Source organism: Chironomus tepperi, unplaced genomic scaffold (assembly GCF_022539635.2).
Source record: "Chironomus tepperi strain 1889 unplaced genomic scaffold, CSIRO-AGI_Ctep_v1 contig_359, whole genome shotgun sequence".
In the NCBI taxonomy this organism is placed as follows: Eukaryota; Metazoa; Arthropoda; class Insecta; order Diptera; family Chironomidae; genus Chironomus; species Chironomus tepperi.
Window position 1 is genome coordinate 4,471,550 of NW_027226481.1, and position 20,593 is coordinate 4,492,142.

The 20,593-nt window shown below is 31.2% G+C and overlaps 1 protein-coding gene across 2 annotated transcripts in view; it reads left to right on the top strand.

Moving 5' to 3' along the window:
* Window positions 1-19,621, top strand: part of gus (splA/ryanodine receptor domain and SOCS box containing gustavus) — a 78,714-nt gene extending 59,093 nt beyond the window's left edge. For both annotated transcript variants that reach the window (XM_070646407.1, XM_070646408.1), the window contains exons 2-3: window positions 16,740-17,857; window positions 17,964-19,621. In XM_070646407.1, coding sequence (XP_070502508.1) covers window positions 16,740-17,857; window positions 17,964-18,103 — 1,258 coding nt within the window. In that variant the 3' untranslated portion in view covers window positions 18,104-19,621. The remainder of the gene's footprint in view (window positions 1-16,739; window positions 17,858-17,963) is intronic.
* Window positions 19,622-20,593: the final 972 nt, after the last annotated feature.

The window sequence follows — 20,593 nt, forward strand, 5'->3', positions numbered from 1 at the left end:
GCTTTTATTTTGTATGCAATATCACCGACATGTGGCTTTATGATGGTCACAGAATGGCAAGAAACTGTGTATATATAAAAAAGGTATCGTGTGTCATTGCATTCATTTAAATTACTGGATATTTATCAGTCGTTCGCTTATATGAGGTGAGAATCCTATAGAGGAAGTATCAATACGTCAATGAATGATTAAGTTTTTGAGGAACTAATAAAAAATTTCAAAATATAAACACACGCTTACATTATCACATGAAAATGAAATAAAAACTGGAATTTCTTATCGTAATAAATAAAGTAAATAAGTATAAAAATAGAAACAAGCTGAGTAAATCGAGAGATTCGAGAGAATGAATGTGCTGTATATGCTGTTTTTTTTTTTGTTGATACAACATACCGTGTGAAACCGTGACATATAAAATCATAACTTTACACGCCATACATTATTTTTCTACTGATGTATGTATAGAAATTGCTGTCAAGAGTATTGATTGAATAGCATTAGGAAACTCACATAATCACCTTGTATGTAACAAGCTGGTGATTTACTGACAAAAAGGGCATAAAAAAACGTCCCACACCTTTAACTATTTTTTTGGAAACTTAATTCAAGTTATTAATTATCTCGATATATTTTTTGAGAAGTATTTTATTTCTCATTTCAATTAAAAATTTAAAATATCTGGAATTTTTATTCCTCACATTGTTGTTGACGCCTAGCAGCTTTAATATTATTATCGACAAGCCATGTGTGAGAACAAATGAAATCTATAGAATAGCACAACTACTTTGCATATATTTAATTATATACACAAAATAAAGATATTTGATAGAATTATTGTTGTTTCTTACAGTCAATTGCGTTCTTGTTAATGTGTCCATTGGGGGCTATTTTCAGGTTTTAGAGGGTGATTAACTTGTGATTGCAAAGAGTCTGGTTTTTGTCGATATTTTGTTGCTAAAATAAGATTTATGGGTATTTTTAAGGTTAAGGTCATCTTCCAAACCTGAATTCAATGTGAAACCCAATTTTCAAATCTTAAATCTCTCAAAATTCTCAAAAAAATTCCAATAGTTCTCTCAAGGAAGCACCTCAGTTCTAAATTAAACAATAAAACTTAGCACATAATTTAAAATAAAATGAGGAAGTAAATGATTGCTCATAGAAGCGCCACATTTGACGGCTCAATTATTTGCAATTATGATTACGAGATAAATTTTTCCTAGTAAACGATGATGTGCTTAAGTATGAGCAATCGATTACCTCATACTCAATTTGTCTTGGGGATCATGTATATTTTGATGAATTTTTGGAGGTCTAAGGTTATCAAGTAATATGTTGTCAATGATTCATACTTGAAAAAATGATGGTCTCGTAAAATAAAATTAGGCAATTTTTTTGATGTCAAGGTCAAACTTTTATAATAGCTTTAATTTTGAAGGAAAATAAATTTTTTTGATTAAAACACATTTGGTCTCTAAAAAATAATTTAGATTCTATCAAATCAACAGCTGTTAATATTTTCATTAGTCAGCTAAATGCCATATTACTACTCATTTCCATATTCGCAAAATTCCAAGCTATTTAATATGTCCATATGATTTTAATTTTTTTCATTTAAAAAGAAACCTTTGAAACTGGCAATTTAGTTTGTCATTTATTAATAATTGAATAGTCAATTTTTCAGTTTTGAACATTTATTCAAAATTATTTTTTTAAGCACCAAGTGATTATTAAATTTATGTTTTAGCCTTGGCACCTTAAGAGACAGAGTAGCTAAAATATTTTTTTATATTTTCAAATATGGCTTCTGAGTGCATTTACGAGTGCATTTTAAACTTGTTGTACAACTCAATGCTACAATATTTTTTTTTATTTAAAAACCGTTTCTGCTCATTCCACATGTGTGAGCACAACCAACAGCTAAAAATGTTGAATTGAATTGAACTTCCACATATTAAACTTGAAAACCGCCATCTGATTTGATTTGAAGTCATTTGTATTGAGCTTGCATATACATTTGTCAGCATCGAAATGCTATTGTGTGTGAAATGACATATTAAATACAAACATTTAGACTCTCTCAGTTGTTAATTCATCATGACGTATGCAATATGAGAATATTAATACTTTAAATCACACGGCAAGCTGTAAAAATAATTCTGATTTAGCTGAAATTAAGTTAATAAAATTTCAATAATTGTAAAATTGGAGATGAAAATTGATTCAAAAAAAACTTTTTACGGACTATATAATTTAGGTCGTGTTCCGTATGACTACATTGTTGCCTCATTTGTAATTGTCTATAAGCGATTATTGCAAATTTCAATGAACGATAATGAAAAATTAATTTTATTTATTATTATTGTTTGTATATTCAATGAAAATTGAATATTTATATGACTCTATTAATTGTACATGCCGAGAAGAACAAAGGAGAGAAAAAGCACTTCTCTTCCTACCTCCAAAAAAAAAATTATGTGTATATATTTCATCACCTTGGCAATGTGGAGGCCTTGATTTTTATGAACTCTGTTAGCACTTAACGCACAAAAAATTAGTTTTTGCACTAAATTTGCTTTCTGCCAAAAAAAAACTGTTTACATTAAAAATTATTGAATGGATAAATAGAGCGTTAATGGGTGCGTCAAATAACTTAACATATTATTCGGTTGAAAGAAATAGTAAAGGCTTTATTTTGTGTGTTGCGAAAACGCACAATTCAATGATTTGTACATTTAAATATTTATATAATTCGCATAAATGACATTGGATTGTGTTCCATTTTTTCCCATGGATTTTTCATATCGAAAAAGTCAACATTAAAATATCCACCGTAATTTAATTGAAACAAAAGATATAAAGCATTTCATGCTCTATATTTATGAGCACGCAACTATGCGAATTTTCAAGTCGATTAAGCCATAAGGAAGTGACTAAATAGAGGTGATTATGAAATTCGACCCTGTCGAACAAAGAAGTCACAGGTAGATGAAATAAAAATTTTTTTATATCAAGGAAAACACAAAGTTTTTTTTAAGTGCCATAAAACTGACCTAGAAAGAAAGATAATAAAGTGCGAATAATTCGCGGAAAACGAAGAGAAGGAAAAAAAAAATATGATCGAGGCAGATGTGTCATTGAAAACCCAAAAAACTCATTTTTTCCTCATGAACACCTTTTGAAGATATATGACTTAAATTATATCAATGTGCTGCCGCTGCTTGTTATAGCTATAAAAAAAGTATACACCAAAAGCTAATCATTAACATGACAAGGTGTTCCATCTGCTGTAAAAGTTATAAATTAAGACGACATATTTTTAAAAGGGTGGCAGGTGTGTCCTTCCATTCGATTTCTCCCCAAAAGAAACACAATTTCTGCGAGAAAAGTGGATTTTAATGATAATAAACTAAAGTGAAAAGTTTGTTTCTGTTTTTTCACAATAGAAATTGCGCATGAAAGCGAGGCGAACAAAAAAGTCGATAATATCCTTCGCGACCGCCATATTTTTGTCGTAATGCGCCTTTTATACCTTGTAATATGCTTCCGGTTTTCATTTCGCCTCTTGTTCCCCATCCAGTACAACCAGTCATTCAGCCCTGGGTAACGTTTGTTAATGAATATTTTATGGAATCCATTTTTAGAATGGAGAAAATACATTCAATGTTCTTTATACCATTTACAAATACTTTACTTTTTTTTCATGGGGTTGACGTAAAGTTGAATGTACAAAACAGAGAAAGAGGAAGACTAAAGGTGCGAGTGAGACAGAACAAGACATTGGGGAAATAAAAATCGTTGTACATTGAACCTTTTTTTTAACGTACTTCTTTGTGAAGTTGAAGATTACAGTCAAAGGAAATTATTCTTGAAAAGCGTATTGAATTAGCTTCTTCATAATGGTATATGAGAACATTAATGACTTGAAATATTCAACACTTGAAGCTCTCTTCAATTCTACTGTTTTTTTGGGTGCTAAAACGCAGGCAACCTTTTTGGATCGTGAAATTTAATGGAAAATTTTCACTAGATGGGAAAAAGTTGATTTTAAATTCATGAAAAATTTAAGTTTTTTGGAAACATTTTACCCCCCTTTAATTAGGTGCACCCCCTCCATTCACTTACAATGAAATTGTTTTTTCTCATAATATTTTATTTTTTAGGCGAATCAAAAAAACAACAGTTGGGAATTATTGTTGCTATAATCCCATTAAAATTTATCGCTTATGTGCCTAAGCATTATCTTTTCTGATTTTTCGCTATGTATTGTGATTCTTTTTATTTATTTTTTTGTATACAAAACAGAGAGCAAAAAAAAAGCTTTTTTTCAATGATGTGTCAGTAAAATATGGAACAACACTGAAACATGACAACATAGCTCATTATTTCATCATGAGTAAATTTTTTAAATGTGAAACGCAAAAAGAAAAAAAAAAATGTGAATTTTGGTCGTTTTTCATTAATGGCAACGCACCATGCCACATAATGTTTTACTATGTATCTTTATGTTACATATAATGTAATATTTTCTGCTAAAAATGAAATAAGAGGAGCAGCTGAAAGCAATAAAGGTCACGGTTTGATGTCTTGACGATACTTGATGAGCACAAAAATTGATTTTTGTGTCTTCCGTGATGTTGAAAGACAGGCTCACAAATACACACGCATAAGTTTGTTGTTTTTTGCGAATATTTTTTTTTTTTTTGTTTCTTCTTCACATCACATCAACGCTGTTCCTCGTTGAGTCGAACAAATATTTACAAACGCAAGTAAAACAACTTTTTATTTCATCGTACATCTTCTCATTAGGCGCTTATGTTTTTGAGATGGTGGGATTTATTGCTTACTGGATTCATATTAAAATTCTCATTATTACATCCAAAATAAAAATCTTCATCTATTTATCTCGTTCTCGTCTCGTATAATAGAGTACGCATTTGCTTGTTGTTGATAAAAAGAAAACGAAGAAAATCGCTTCGCTAAAAAAAGCTCTCCTTTGCACGCGCAAAATAATCGGAATTTTACAAAAAGAATTTTCTTCGAATAACGTCGCTCGAGTAGAAAAGAAATGAGATTTTGATTGTACACGCGTGTTCCTATCGACGCCTTTTCTTTTTCAATAAAGAATTATGATCAATTCTCGTTACAACACGCAAAAAAAAAAGTTTTTGTTCACCTTCATGAATCAGGTGGGTGTGAAAAAAATTGCGTAACAATAAAACTTCCACATTTTTTTGTATTTGCAAATTTCCAATTTAGCTTATGATACAATAATGTAGTTTTTTTTTCGTCATTTACCTTCGCCAATTCGGCGATATAATCAAGCGAATGAGAAAGAGATAGACAAGAGAGACCCATAAACCTTGAAATTTTGCGTTCGCTATTATTTCTTTATGTTTATACAGACACATAAAATATAAAAGTTTTTTTTTCGTGAAGGAAAGAAAACCGCGAAATCAATGATTGCATACAATTGTGAATGCAATGTTCATGTTTCTGTGGTAATATTAAATACGAAATATCACAAAATAAAATAAAGGTTTCAAGTCTACAGTCAGGTCTGTATAATGTAAGATTTATACAAATATTTGATATACTCAATGATTCATAAATGGCACATTTTAAGTGGATTGTGCCTCGAATATATATGGCAAAGCGATAAATTATGTTGTTTTTTTATCCGAAATATATAAATTGAAACTACATATGCAGGATTGAGTCGCCACACGACCTTTTTCTTGTTTCAGTCTTGTATAAGTTTTTTTTGTTAGTAAAAATATGAAATGACCAATTTTGGTTATTGCAAAATTTGACAATTCTGTGGGCTTAAATCATCAAAAATTAAAGGTTTCATATATTATGACGGTCAGTATTGCAATTCAATTATCAGCAAAAAAACCTCACCATGAATACACTTAAAAATAATGGAACAGCCAACTACAGAAAAAAACGAATTATCGAGACCTTTTTCTCGTTCAATTCAGCTCATTGGATCACGATAATTCCAATATAATTCGCACACATGTGTTGGCTGGATCGAGGACAAAAAGAAAAATGATGTAATTCATTAAATGTTAGGACCAATGATGCATACACCGATTGAGACAGAGAAAAAAAAAGTCCGGAAATTTTTCAACGCGAGACATTTTCATTGATACATTTTGTTGTCATGGCTGACATTGTCTGAAGTTAAATTTGATTCATACGTTTTGTTGCTATGGACACAAAAAAGTAGCTTGTTGAGGTGACGAAATTAAATAATTTTGAAGGTTTTCGTATTCGCAATTTCACATTTAATTGTGAAAAGCACAGCGAAGGCTTCAATACCCTACAAAAAAAAAGTTAATAAACCACCATGCTATTATTATCGTCTCCAGCAATTTCCTTCATTTCCATTTATTTTTCTTCTTGCTTTTTCTCATTTTTTTTTTCCTTCTTTAATTTCACGACTGAATGCCATTTCAAAGATAATGAGATGATGCCACATAATCCATGGCAAGACTGAGCGTAGAGATACTTTAACCGATCTGTCTCATTAAAATCACGGCAAAAAGAAGCAAAAGCGGAAAAAAATTCTTTCCTTCCTTCTCGTATTAAAAAAATGAGTGAAAAAAAAATCGCCATCCATAAAATGAATTTTCATTAGCATAGTCACTTAGATATTCATGCACATTGAGGATGAAGAAAAAAAGAAGACATAAAGACAGAAAAAAAAAATTAAATTACATGATGGAAAAACTTTTCGAACCGAAAACAACTTTTTGATAGTTTCATGTCAGCTGGGAGTAGCAAAAAAGAATTGTTGAAAAAAAGGCAATAAAAATTCTTCCCAAGGATTCATCCGTACAGTAATGGTGCACGTCACACTATAGTAAAAATTCCATCTTCTATCTTGAAAACCGTAAAAGGACCGGGGGCTTTATTCGTTCATGATACGAAGACACAAAAAAAAAGATCGTAATTTATCTCATCCTCGTACCATCCCTTCATTCATGATAGAATGGAAATGTGTATGGGGGGAATGAAACGAGAAGAATGAGCAAGAAAAAAAAGACAATTTAAGATAATGTCACATCTCGGGGCTGTAAAAACTCAAACTTTCCATTTTTCTTTCATGCCCCTTAAAGTACGGAGAAAGGAAACTTTTTTTTCCTTTCTTCCCTTCACTAAAGCAAGCAAAACAGAAAATGAGAGAAAGTATGTAGCTGAAATGATGAGAACCGCAAAATGTTTCGAATACGCAGGGTTGGATTTAAAGATTTTTTTTCTCACTCTCTCCCCTCGTTCATGTGTACTTTTATTGATTTTCTCTTTTTTTTTTGTGAATTGGCACAAACAAGGAATAAAGGAAGAACAGCGATAAAAAAATTCCACAATAAACTTTAATTTATGACGAAAATATTATTTTTTTTTTCGCATATCTTTAAAGAACAACAAAGTTCTGGCAAAACAAGAAATGATGAATGGCTTTTTATAATGAAAGTGTAAAACATAACGAAAATGGTTATTGTGTGCTTATGCCATATTAATAATGATCATAATTTTTAACCCACAAAACCACCCCTTATATCATAAATGAAATTGTAGTGTATGTACTGTATGTGTCTAGTAGCGCACCTTAAATAATGGAATGGATGGACGTTGTATAATTATGGTGAATTGTTAGTCGGCAAATTTTTTGATTGAGGAAATGTTATTTGGAGTAATAAACATAGCAATACCATAGTAGCTATGAAAATTCTACCTATAAATGCTAAACGAGCCTGTAGACTCTAGTATCACACTCACATGCCATGAACAATAATCCATAAATTCTGTATAAATACTTTAAAAAGCTTGTACGATATGCTATTATTTTCTACGTCGAATGAGCATGTACGAACGAAAAAATGTTAGCAGACAAACTTTAATCAATAAATGTTTAATATTGATCAAAACCATTCTTTAATACATCAAATAGAAAGTTCAACAAAGAAGTATGAGACTTAATCAACAAAAAAAATTCTTTGATATAATAGAAAAATAGTAGCAATGTTCCCTTAGAGCAAACAAAAGAGGGAAATTCACCCTCAATACTTTTTTCACATCTGAATTGAGTTTTTCCTCCTTGTTTTTGGAGATCATGGAACCTCACAAATTCTCATTGTGTATACGACACATGAAAAATACTTTTTCATTTCTCTTCTTTCTCATCGTTAATTCTATTGAAAAAACAGAATTTTCGAATTGAAATAAATAAAATGTGAAGCACGAAGAGTGATGCGTGTGGCTTGATATTATGCGGCGCGTGTTCCATTAGTAATAAAGAACCTTTCTTCATTTTAACGATGATCCCAAAAAAATTTTGTAACATTTATTCTGTTCATATCTACTACAAATATTTTCATTGATGCTTGAATTTTTCTCTCCCATGAACATGAAAGAAGATGACAAAAAAGGTCACAGATAACGTAATTGACATCGATAATACAAAACAGAAGTTTTAAAGAACAAAATTTCGTATAGTAAAAAGCCTTAAAAGGTAAACATTTTCCGTGTGGCATTAAAAGTCCTTAAACATCAACCAAACCAATCCCCCTTCTACCACCTACTATTAAGGTTGACGAAACAGCAAATGTCGACAATGTCAGTAGGAAGTTTTCTACGAACGTATACATCAATAATACCCAACCCAGTGAGAGCACTCACATACGATGAGAGGAAAAATATTTTCTACCGTAAATTTTCTACCCCTCGAGCGTGTGTATACGACCGCTCCCCCTTATATTTTCGGTACGGGAGCCCTCTTTTATTACGACTTTTTTTCCCTGCCTTGTGCGTACTCATTCCTATGTTGCTGGATTCAGAACTGTAATTCCATATACGCAATATTCTTACATTAATATACAGCCTCAACTCTCAAAATTCACTCACCCACAAAATTCACCCGAAGAAATATTTTCTCGATTTCTTCTTCCTTTTCTACGCCGCACTGAACGCTGATGCTGCGTAAATTTCGTAAGAATATCTTCTTACTTTAAGGGCTCCTTATTCTTCGTTTCTTTTTCGCTTTTGCTGCTTGCTGATAACAATGAAGGAAAAATATTTTTCTTTTGTTGCCTTTTTTCTTTCTTATTTTTACTGCCGTACGGATGAGATTTATTACATCAATTTTCTATCGTCAAAAGGAAAAGAATAACGAAAATTTAGTTTATGAGACTTCTTATCTGAACTTTGTATTGATGACGATGATGATGATGAAGATTGAAACGAAAAACGAATTAAGGGATTAATTTGTGTAATGTGGATTATTTTTGGATTTGATTATCGATTTTCTAGAGAGGTTTTGGGAGTAATTATTGATTTTTATGAGGGTTTGAGTTGATCGGCATTCATGAACTGCTCAAAAAACCCTCATTAATAGAAAAATTCATTTGCCAAAGGACCGTTTACGCCAGCAGAAATTAAGAAGAATAAATCAATAGCCTTATTTGCAAATAAAATGAATGTTCTACAATTGTGCTAATTGAGTTATGACTAGAATCAAATATTATGTTCTATGAATGTTGACTAGCAACCCTTCGGGTTAGAAACTGAACAGCACACACACACACAAACTTCCGTCAATTCGTTTCTATTGCGTGTGTACGCACCACAAATACATAAAATTATATAATAAACAACAAATTATCGATCCATTTCTAGCACTGCTGCTCCTGTCATGCTTTAATGCATCATAGAATATATAAAAATTCTTCCTCTCTGGCTTTATTTTCTCTCCTCTATGCTGTTGTTATTTCTCTGCCAAAAAGGACTTTTAAATTTATATTTTATGTTGATGTTGAATATTTTTATGTACATAGAAAATTTTTCGGTTCCTCTCATTCGATATATTTGAAAAAAAAAAAGGAATCCAGTTTAATCCCTCATGCATTTTATGTACAATGAATGAATTTGAGCGCAGTATGAAGGGTTGTTGTTCGACCCTAGAAAAAAGGTTCATGAAACTAACTGCTGTGTATGTATATTCCATCAATGGAACGAAAACTGAATGGATGGATGATAACAAAACGAATATAATAAAGGGAAGTTTATAGAATTTACACTTCGACGAGGCCAATGGCCTCAATGTAGTCCCAAAAAAAGAATTTTTAGTTATTTCTGTTGTTGTAGCTATATTCAATTGCATATTTCATAATTTCATTTCGATATTTGCATTTTCAATTAATACTCACACTGCTAGGACAAATAAAAAAATAATCCTGATATGCTAATGTTTAGTCTATTGCACAAGTACATGTTTTTGTATAAAATTTATGTGCATGCATGTATATTGTGTGTAGGGAAAAACCTCATTTATCATGCATTATTAATGATGCTGATGTGTGCGAAATTCATTTTCATTGCTGATAAATATCTATGTGGATGTGCCTCCAATTGCCAAAAACATGCAAAGTGGATTTTGTAATTTAATAGCTTTAAGTTTTTTGTTGCTTTAAAATTAAAAGCGGGGATGTATTAAGTGCTAAACTCCCGAAAAATATAATGGATACGCCTCTGGACGAAAGTAATGTCAAACTTTTCTCATTGTCTAAAATTTTTCAACGTACAGTGAAATTTTCATGTCCTTCACAGACAAAGTTTTAGTCGTAAACTCTTTAATATTTCAACAGTTAACTAAACTATTCCTTCTGCAGTCATTAAAAATTCCACAAAAACCCAATCAAGTTTTTTTTTGTTTTTTTGCTCAACACAGACCCTTTCTCCTTTTTGTATGAAATTTTCCATATTCTATCTCCCCACATAAAAGCAAAAAACATAGCTTTAAAGAATGCCACAAAGCTGAGCTGCCATATACATTAAAATAAATTTAAATTTTTACTCATTTTACACATAAAAAGGGTTAACGAATTTCTGATAAAAAGCATTTTTTTTTTTTTTTTTGTTCTGTTCTTTCTGATCCCAAAATATATAATATAAATAATTTTTCCTTTGTTGTGAGGAAAACGAGTTCCTTTATCGATGACTGCTTTATGCTTCCTATGGAAATGTACATTAACATAATTCACCAGTTAAAAAAAAATATTCGTTTTTTTGTGCTTCTTGCCAATCCTCTCCATGAGCTCAACAATTGTTGAAGCTTTTTTTTATATTTCATTTTAGGGTTGATTTTTAGAATTCCTAAAATTCCTCTTTATGTTGAAAAAAAGGAGAGCGTAACTCAAAACTGCTACTTAAAAAAAATTATTTCGAGACTTCATCGAACGACAAAATAAGCAAGAAGAAATATGGCAATGACAAGCGCGAGGAATGTGAAACGCTCTTTTTGAGTAAACGATAAAAAGAAAAAATTAATTCAATATCGTACAAAGTATTTTAAGACGACTGAAGAATCTTGGGAAATTTTCGGAATGCCCTTTTTTTGCTTAAGAAAGTTACACAATTTTTCGTGAGTCTAAGTAAAAGGCATGAAAATACCTGAAACAGTGCGGTGGAAATGGAGCGGAAGCTGAAATATTAAAAGGATTTTTTTGGCTTAATTTGACGGTTAATTTGGATATGGATGAGTCTTTATAAGGGAAAGGAAAGTCTATAGACTGAAAATTTGATGTATTTCATTCCCTTGTACTTCAATTCTCGATTATTGATCAATTTCTCCATGTGAGCCTTAAGAATTTTGCCATAAAAAAAAGAAATGAGCCTCACAGCTGTGATTGCATGTGATTAATTGCTCTTCACTTCCTTTAAACGTAATTTTTATGGTATATGATACAATTGACAAGAAAGAGCTTGATTGATGAACATATCATTGTAAAGATGAATGACTTTTAGGTTTTTGCTCGTTAATTTGACAGGATTTATTAATTTTCTCTTCATTCCTGCTCTCATTCGTTTCAATACACGTCAAGAATGCTGGACGATAATTTGTAATCCTCTTAATACTTGAAGAAAATGGTACTCAGATGGTCTTATGAGCTCAGACTTTATGTTATGAATAGGAAGTCAGGGATTCAATATAAAATTATATTAAATAATTCCCATTTCATGTACATCATCATCATCGCTAAGCTTCATATCAGAGTAAAAAAAAGTTTGTTTATTTATGTTGTAGCATTTGCATCACGTATTCAATTACAGTACAATCAAAATACATGCCTTGTCTCATTCATATGTATACGAAAATGTATACAAGCCTTGCACAAAAGTCCTTCATTGCATGTTCAGCATTACCCCGCATAAGTGACAAGCACTGAAAAGCAACAGCAGCAGTGGAAATATTGAAAAAAAAAATTGTTGAAGCAATCAATCAATCCAACAACTCTTTTTTTTCCTTTCTGCAATTGACTTTTTTGCGCTTTGCTCTGTGCATATTTTATTGTTTTTTTTTTTTTTTTTTCATGAAATTCTGGATCATAAAATATTCAACATGCAGGCTCGCTGCATAAAATAATTCTTTTTTTTGTGTTTTATTTTAATAAACACTCTCGAGTTGTATTCATGCTGTATACATCAAACAAAAATATATAAACCTGGGCATAAATTGAAATGAGAAAAAAATTTACTCAATTTGCAATTTTTTTTTTTTTTTATTATTGCCAAATGCAATTTTGCTCTCGAATTACGGAACGATGTTGATTCAGGCAAAAGAATTGCTAATTTTTTTTATTTCTGAAATTCTCCGCTCTTTTGTTGCAGGTTTTTGCTGCTGCTTTTTTTTTTGTGATTTTGATGAATTGCACTGCACATTTATTACATCTTCTTTGTGTGTCTCTTTGTTGAATAAATTTAAATTTTAATAAACTTTTATGGAATGATTTATGAAGGGATTTAATTTTTTATAAGGCTTAAGTTCCTCAATGGAAATTAATATAGGGAAGATTAAAATTATGCATTTAATGTGGTGTGTTGGTGGTTTTTGATGGGAAACTACAAAATGTACAGTTAGAATTAATCAGTATTGATAATATTTGAATTTTGTTCTAAAATGACGAAGAATTTCGGAATGTGTATGGAAATTATGAAAATTGCCACAGCTCAATTTTGCAGAAGCTCAGAAAAACCTTCAAACTATTGCGTAAATATCCAACAAATCCTTCAATTTTATGTATCGACACAGTCTCTGGTTTCAATTCCAATTCTTGAATAACAATGGATTTTATCATTCACTACAAGCTTATCCTCATGCACCAAATAAAGCAATGAATCAGAAAAATTGAAAAACTTTTCAACTTTTTTCTTCATAAAATTCAAAAAACTTTTTTGTTTTTCTTCAATCAAAACTTAAAGTTCTTATCTCTTCCTTATATATTTCTTGTCAGAATGCCAATTAGGTTTATGTGTGACGCAGAAGGACATCCTTTTTACAGAATTAATTTTCCTATTCTCCATTTTTATTCCATTTATGGATAAACTTTTACGCAAAGATAATGTCAAATGTTGTCCCAGAAAAAAAGAAGCCTTCTGAAAACATTAAGGATTTCCTAAAATTTCCACAGATATTGTTTTGGTCGATTCTATTCATGTCCAATCTTTTATCCCCTTTTCAATCCTCCCTTCATCTGCACGCAAAAGAGACTTTTCTTCCCTTTAATAATTTCGCACACACACACAGAAAAACACAATTTTCTCTTCTCGTTCTGAAAATTCTCTGAATCTGTGTAGAAAATAAGAAGCATAAAATGAAAAGCAGAACAGAACAGAACATAACACAAAATGGTGGATGTTGATGCTTCATTTCATAAAGCAGTAAAGAGGAGGAAGAAAAAAAAAAGTTTTTTTTTTGTGTTGCTGTTGCTTCCATGTGAAATCGATTTTCCGTCTGCTGTTACTGCTGCTGCTGCTTTTCATTTTCATAATATCTACATCAAATACAATTGCCAATTGGAATATATCTCTCTATTTTAGCTTTTTTTTATGGAAACGGTTGATTTATTCTGAATAGAACGTGTATCGGATGTAATCTCTCTCACTCTCGTACCGTACGCTCAATATTGTGCCATTTTAACCCCTTTTATTATTGTAATTTTCACTATGAGATTTCATAGCTCCTATAATCCTGTTTTTGTTAGTCAACTCTCGTTTCTCTGTTACCACTGTTTGAACAGTTCCTTTTCAATCCGATACCAACACAGGAAAAATCGCATTTCAGTTGCTGCATTTAATACAGAATGGATTGAAATACATTTAATAATATACTCGCATCGTCGACAAACTCAAACAATAAGCATATCAGCAGCGAGAAAATGTAAAATGCAGCATGATGATGATGGTCGAATGATTTTTTTATTTGAATAATTAAAAAATGAACTCACTCAGGGTAACTGTCACTTGGTATGCACTCAAAAATAAAGTGGAACGTTGAAGCTTGATGTAGCTCGTTTACACATGAGTTGATCGGATGTTGATGGTGATAATGAGTTTAGTCAGAGTTGACTGGGTTTTAAAAAGTGTCATGAGCATTATTAAATTTATTCTAACCCTAAAAATGTAGCATAACCTAAAAAAGTACTGCATAGGGCGTTTTATCAAATTTCAATCTCCATTGCATCAACATAACCTCAAAACTTCCCTCAACAACACTCAAAAAAAGTCATCCAATTTCGAGAAATACCCGCTAAACCCGATTAGCCATTGCAGTGTACAACTGTGATGTTTGGCATTTCAGCAATTTCCAGTTCTGTTTTCATGCTTTTTTGCCTCTGCATTGTAGTTGATTTCATTTTCATATGCACTGCTTTATGAACGAAAAAAAAAGAGAGCGAATGAAACGAAAAAAACTCAGCTCATACCATTCATGGCTTTGCAATTGAATGTGCTTGCAACTCTCGGACGTCCAATTATGCAATTTTTTGGAATTGGTTCAATGTTAAGTTGAGAATTGCACAAAATTTTTTTTTCGCCTTGGATATATGAATGAATAAGAGTTGGAGATAGAGTGAGACAGACTTTTATTTTTGGTTATCACAATGCGAAATTTATTTTATTCCATTTTGCTTATGCGAGACAGTGTGGAAAGGCAACGGTGCCTTTTACTTTGTCCCACAACATTTAAGTCACAATTGCTTTTACTGATTTTTATGTAAAATTAAAGAAAATAAGTTGGGAATTGGAGCTGGGTTTTGTTTATGGCGCATTTTTCGTGAGAATAAAATTTTAACGGTTTTTAGAAATTTAAATTTCTTTCTATTAAATTCTCCTTCAATTCGAAAAGTTTTTCACAATATTAGATTAAATAGCTATGAATTTTAATGCAAATCTTCCTAATTCACAATCATAAATGTGGCAAACGCTTACCGCAAACGATCCCACAAGCATCCTGCACTTTGTCTTCAAATTATAAGCAATTCAAGACAGACATTAAAGCACTCAGACAAAACAAATAAAAAAATAAACACATTAATCTGAGAGAAATTGCTTTTAAAATGATTCAGCTACTGCTTAACATGAACATTGTAGTAACAACTATCATATTATATTATATTAAATCACATAAAGTGGGCGGATTGAGTCATGCGAATGTTACCATGATGATGAATTTTTATTTTTTATTTTCTCATACAATATCTCGTGTTTATCTCTCCCTGAATTCGATGCAAATACCTTTGAAACAACTTCAACAACAACACAGATTTTTCACATAATTCTCAGTTGGTGGCCATCATAGAATATATATGAAAGATTTCAGCTCAGCATGAAAGCATGAAAAATAAGGGAAGAGGAAAAAAAAAGTTTTTTTTTTATTCAATTGCATCATCATTGAATCCATAAAGCAAGAAGTATTTCGTCCTCGGTATATGATCCACTTAAGCAATGAGAGAAAAGATGGAAAAATCCACTCGAGACGGAATAAAGCACAAAAAAAAATGGAATATAAATCAATAAAATGATTTTTCAAGGAGTGTTGGCAAATATGAAGACTCTTTCATCCATTACCAGAGATATTTCTGCTATTGTTATTATTGAATTTATTTTATTCAAGTGTCACAATGCGACCACAAATATGACCTGATTTTTCTCATTTCTCTCATTATACATCATTTAATGGAAGTGAATAATAACGACGATGATGATGAAAGGCAAGGAATTCACAGTCATATGAGATGAAAAGAAAGGTTATGCATTTTATGGGTGTTGGTTTTTAATCACTATGGATTATCTTGATCTGACGTGACTTCTGCAGAGTCTTAATCTTTACTGCAGGATTAAGGATTGTCCTTTTTGAGATCTTTGTCATTTAAATTGTATTTTTTTGCTTCTGGAATTTTATGTCTTGTGGCTTTTGCATTGAAGCTGTCTGAAAATAAGAAATTTATGATGATCTGTGGTACTGCTGAGCAGGCTTAGTCTTCATCCTATCAAAATTCATGCTCTTAGTTATTATATACTAAATTCCATACTAAAATAACATATTAAGTTCACAATTTTATCAGCACTGACTTATTCGTCATCCGAAAAATCCCCAAAATCCATCTCAGTATATCTCATTTGCTTATGAATTAAAACATCATACAGGAAGTGTAAAAATTCCTTGTGAGAAAAAAAGAAGAGAGAGGAAAGTGGAAGAAAGCGTTAAATGACACTTCACTGAATGAAATGTACTCTGTACATGCCATCTGTCGCAAATATATCAATGGGTGCATTTCTGTGTATGTTTGTAATTTTGTGTGTATGAATGACTTCCTGAATTATATACAAAAATTCTCTAAAAGATTATATTCAGAATGAAACTAACAATATTTTTTACTCATTTCTATTTCTAGATATAAGTCGAGTCGAGGCCCGGTGCTCAGATCAACTGAACGTCGTCGCCCTCAAACATTATCATCAGCCGCATCTGCCGTCGTCACACCAGTAGCATCAAATAGCACTCACTCACAGAGCGCATCACATCACACAACACAAACAGCACATCCAGCATTAGCAATACCATCAGCAACAGACGTAAGTCAACTTATACCAACGACATCATCATCATTATCCGCCTCTGGACAAACATCATCACTTGCACACAATCATCCAGGCAGTTCACAAGCTGTAACACAAACGACATCATCATCACCACGTGTCATACTCAGTCGTATCGATCAACGTGAAATAGATCGTTTTCGTGTGTCATATAAAGTCGCCATACGTAATTCTCGCAGTTCCCGTTTCAGTGGTATGAACATGGGACAAAAAATTTCAGGCGGTGTTAAATCTGTGACGCGTGGCGATCACCAATCTTCTTCAGCGACAAATCACAAGCCAATCATTCCTCGTGAGCTCGCATCCTTCTTCACACGTCCAGCACGTCTCGATGTATTACTCGATATGCCACCAGTGACGAGAGAAGTTCAAGTAAAGCATTCATGGAATGCTGAAGATCGTAGTTTAAATGTATTTGTTAAAGAAGATGATAAATTGACATTCCATCGGCATCCGGTGGCACAAAGTACCGATTGTATACGCGGTAAAGTTGGTTTCACCAAAGGCCTCCATGTGTGGGAAGTAAATTGGTCAACACGTCAGCGCGGTACACACGCTGTTATTGGAGTTGCAACAATTGATGCACCATTACATAGTGTCGGTTATCACAGTCTTGTCGGCTCATCCGATCAAAGTTGGGGATGGGATTTAGGAAGAAATAAATTATATCATGATTCGAAAAATGGCACGGGCATAACTTATCCAGCAATTTTAAAACCAGATGAGACATTCCTGGTGCCAGATAAATTTATGATTGCTCTCGATATGGACGAGGGTACGCTGAGCTTCATTGTTGATGGACAATATTTGGGCGTCGCTTTCCGTGGTCTCAAAGGCAAAAAATTATATCCTATTGTGTCAGCTGTATGGGGACATTGTGAAATATCTATGAAATATATTGGTGGATTGGACCGTAAGTTTTACTTCCTTACTTTTACATTTTTTAGTCTTGTCTTTACGTTTTGTCGTTTCGGCCACTCACTAACCTTGATATTTCATCTTTTTCTTTATCTTTTTAGCTGAACCACTTCCACTTATGGACTTATGTCGTCGTGTGATTAGACAAAAAATTGGACGTAGCCATTTAGAGGAGCATATAAATGAACTTACACTGCCGGCATCTATGAAAACTTATCTCATGTACAAGGATCGAAGATAATAGAAATGTACAGATATGGTCTGTCTAAGTAGTCTATCTTTTTGATTCAAGTACGATGAGAGAGAGAGAGAAAGAAACTTTGCATAAAAAAACTATACTAAAAATAATGAATGAAAAAAATTTTATTACTTCCATCGTCCAATTTCATCATAGAAACAAGAAGTGATTTATAATCTCCTATGCGCAATCAACAAAAAAATAAATAAGTAACAATAACAATAGCAGCACAAACAGTTGCATTTTTAAGAAGAAATATGAAAAAAAAAAATTGAAAATCATGAAGAAGAAGAAACAAAAGGAAAATTTTTTAAATAGTTTAGTTAATTTTTTTTTATATTTTTTCCGGGACTGTTTAAAGAAAGAAAATTAATGAAGAAGAATATTATTATAATTATTATTATATTATTATTATTATTATTATTTTATTTTATTATTATTATTATTATTATTGTAATTTTTTCATCAGTGGTGTTTGTGATAGGAATGAATCTGCATTACCGACATATTCATAACAAAAAAAAAACTTTCATCTCTCATCTCATTGCATCATTTTATGGATGTCCAATGTATAAAATTCACATCATGATGAATCTGCTTTAACGTTTTGTATTTTAAGTCTTTGTGGATTGATAAAGTTTTTGGGGATTTTTTGAGTTTGCAATTTTAGAAGATTAAGCGCATGCAATTGTTACATAGTGCGCACATATGCGCATTTTAAAATCAAATGACTGAAAAGTCGCGTATAATACGAATAACACGTATATAATGCGTGCATAACACTAATATAATGCGCGCATACAATTTTCTTACATTTTAAGATCATTTGTGGGTCCAAATAAAGTTAAATTGGATCTTAGAAATTGCAATCAAACTTACAAAAGCTTCATAAACTTAATCCTACTACACAAATTTTATCTATGAAACTCGATCCGAGATAAACTTACAAATTTTTCTTTCTTTACCTTTAATTTAATTAACGACTAAAAAATCTTCCAAAAACAAAATAGATCACGAAAAAAATATCGCATATGAGAAACGTCCTCAAAAAAAAAATTATATAAAAGCAAATAGCAATTTTATGAATTTAAGAACAATTTTTTTAAAAAACGAATGAATTTAGACTACATTCTCAATTCTGCGTGATTTTAAGACATAAGTGATATGATAGACAAAAAAAAAAAAAAATTTTATTATTTTATTAAAATTTTGTGACGAGAGGACATTCTTGTGCGGATGATGTAAACTTTTTTTTTCTTCATTTCATACATCTCGATTGTGGTGAACTTTATATTAATTTATAACGCCCGAAAAATTTCTTGTAATAAAAATAATGTTTGAAAAATTGTTTAATTTTGGATAAAGAAAAAATGATGAAATTTCTTTTAAATTGCTTTGTGGGAATTGAGGATTTGGTCTTAAGTTTGGGACTGGATGGCTTGAGATTTGAAGGAATTTTAAGAAATTTAAGCTAAAATTATTGATTTTGGGGATCTGTTGAGATCTAAAAATTTCAACATTTTTTTTGTTTTGCAATTTAATTTAAAGAAGTTTGAATTTTTGAATATTCAAAATTTTGGAAAATTAGAACTTTTTTAAAAATTTGAAATTTTCAACACCAAAAAGATTCTCAAAAATTCCTTCAAATCTCAAATCATCAGCAAAAAATCCAAAACAAACTCAACACATGCAACACAATAAGAAGAAGTAAAAAATTTAAATGAACAAAATTAATTTCTATTAAAAATGAATAAATTGATGATAACTGTCTAATTGTATGAAAACATGATGAGAAAATAAAAAAAAGCATGAAATAAACACACGACATTTGTAATTAAAGTAATTAGAGTTTGAAAGACTATATACAATATAAAATTAATGAATAATGAATATAAAAAAAAGTTCTACTTAAAGAATGAAATGAGTGAAGTGATGGGGAGCTGCTTTGTGCTCCTCAGAATTTTTTTCCTGCAAAATGTGGACGGAAGAATGAAAAAAAATGGACAAGTTTGCAATAGAAAACACTTTTGATAATAAAAACAATTAAGGAAATACATCGCAATAAAAAAAGTCAGAAGATGGGTAATTTTATCAAAAATTCTTCAATTTTAGTCGAAATTTTCCATTCCTGACTTTAAAAAAAGAGTAAAAAATTTGTAAATTTGTAAGAAGTCTCAAAAAATTCTTAATTTACAAGACATTTAAAGCATCCTTTTCATTTTTAAAAATCTCTAGTTGACATTCGAGTACACTTAAGTATCAAAAAGTCATAATTTTCAGGCACTCGAGTGTACTTGATGTCTACAATATTTTATCTATCAAAAGTGCTTTTTCAAACTAAAAGAAAATTTTTTTAATTAATAAAAATCATGAAAATGGCTTAAAAATCTGTCGATGGTTGCAACATTTTTGAAAGGGAATTATAGAATCTGGTGGATTAATTATGGATTTTATGAAGTTAATGACCAGTCAAGTAGACAAGATTTGACTTAT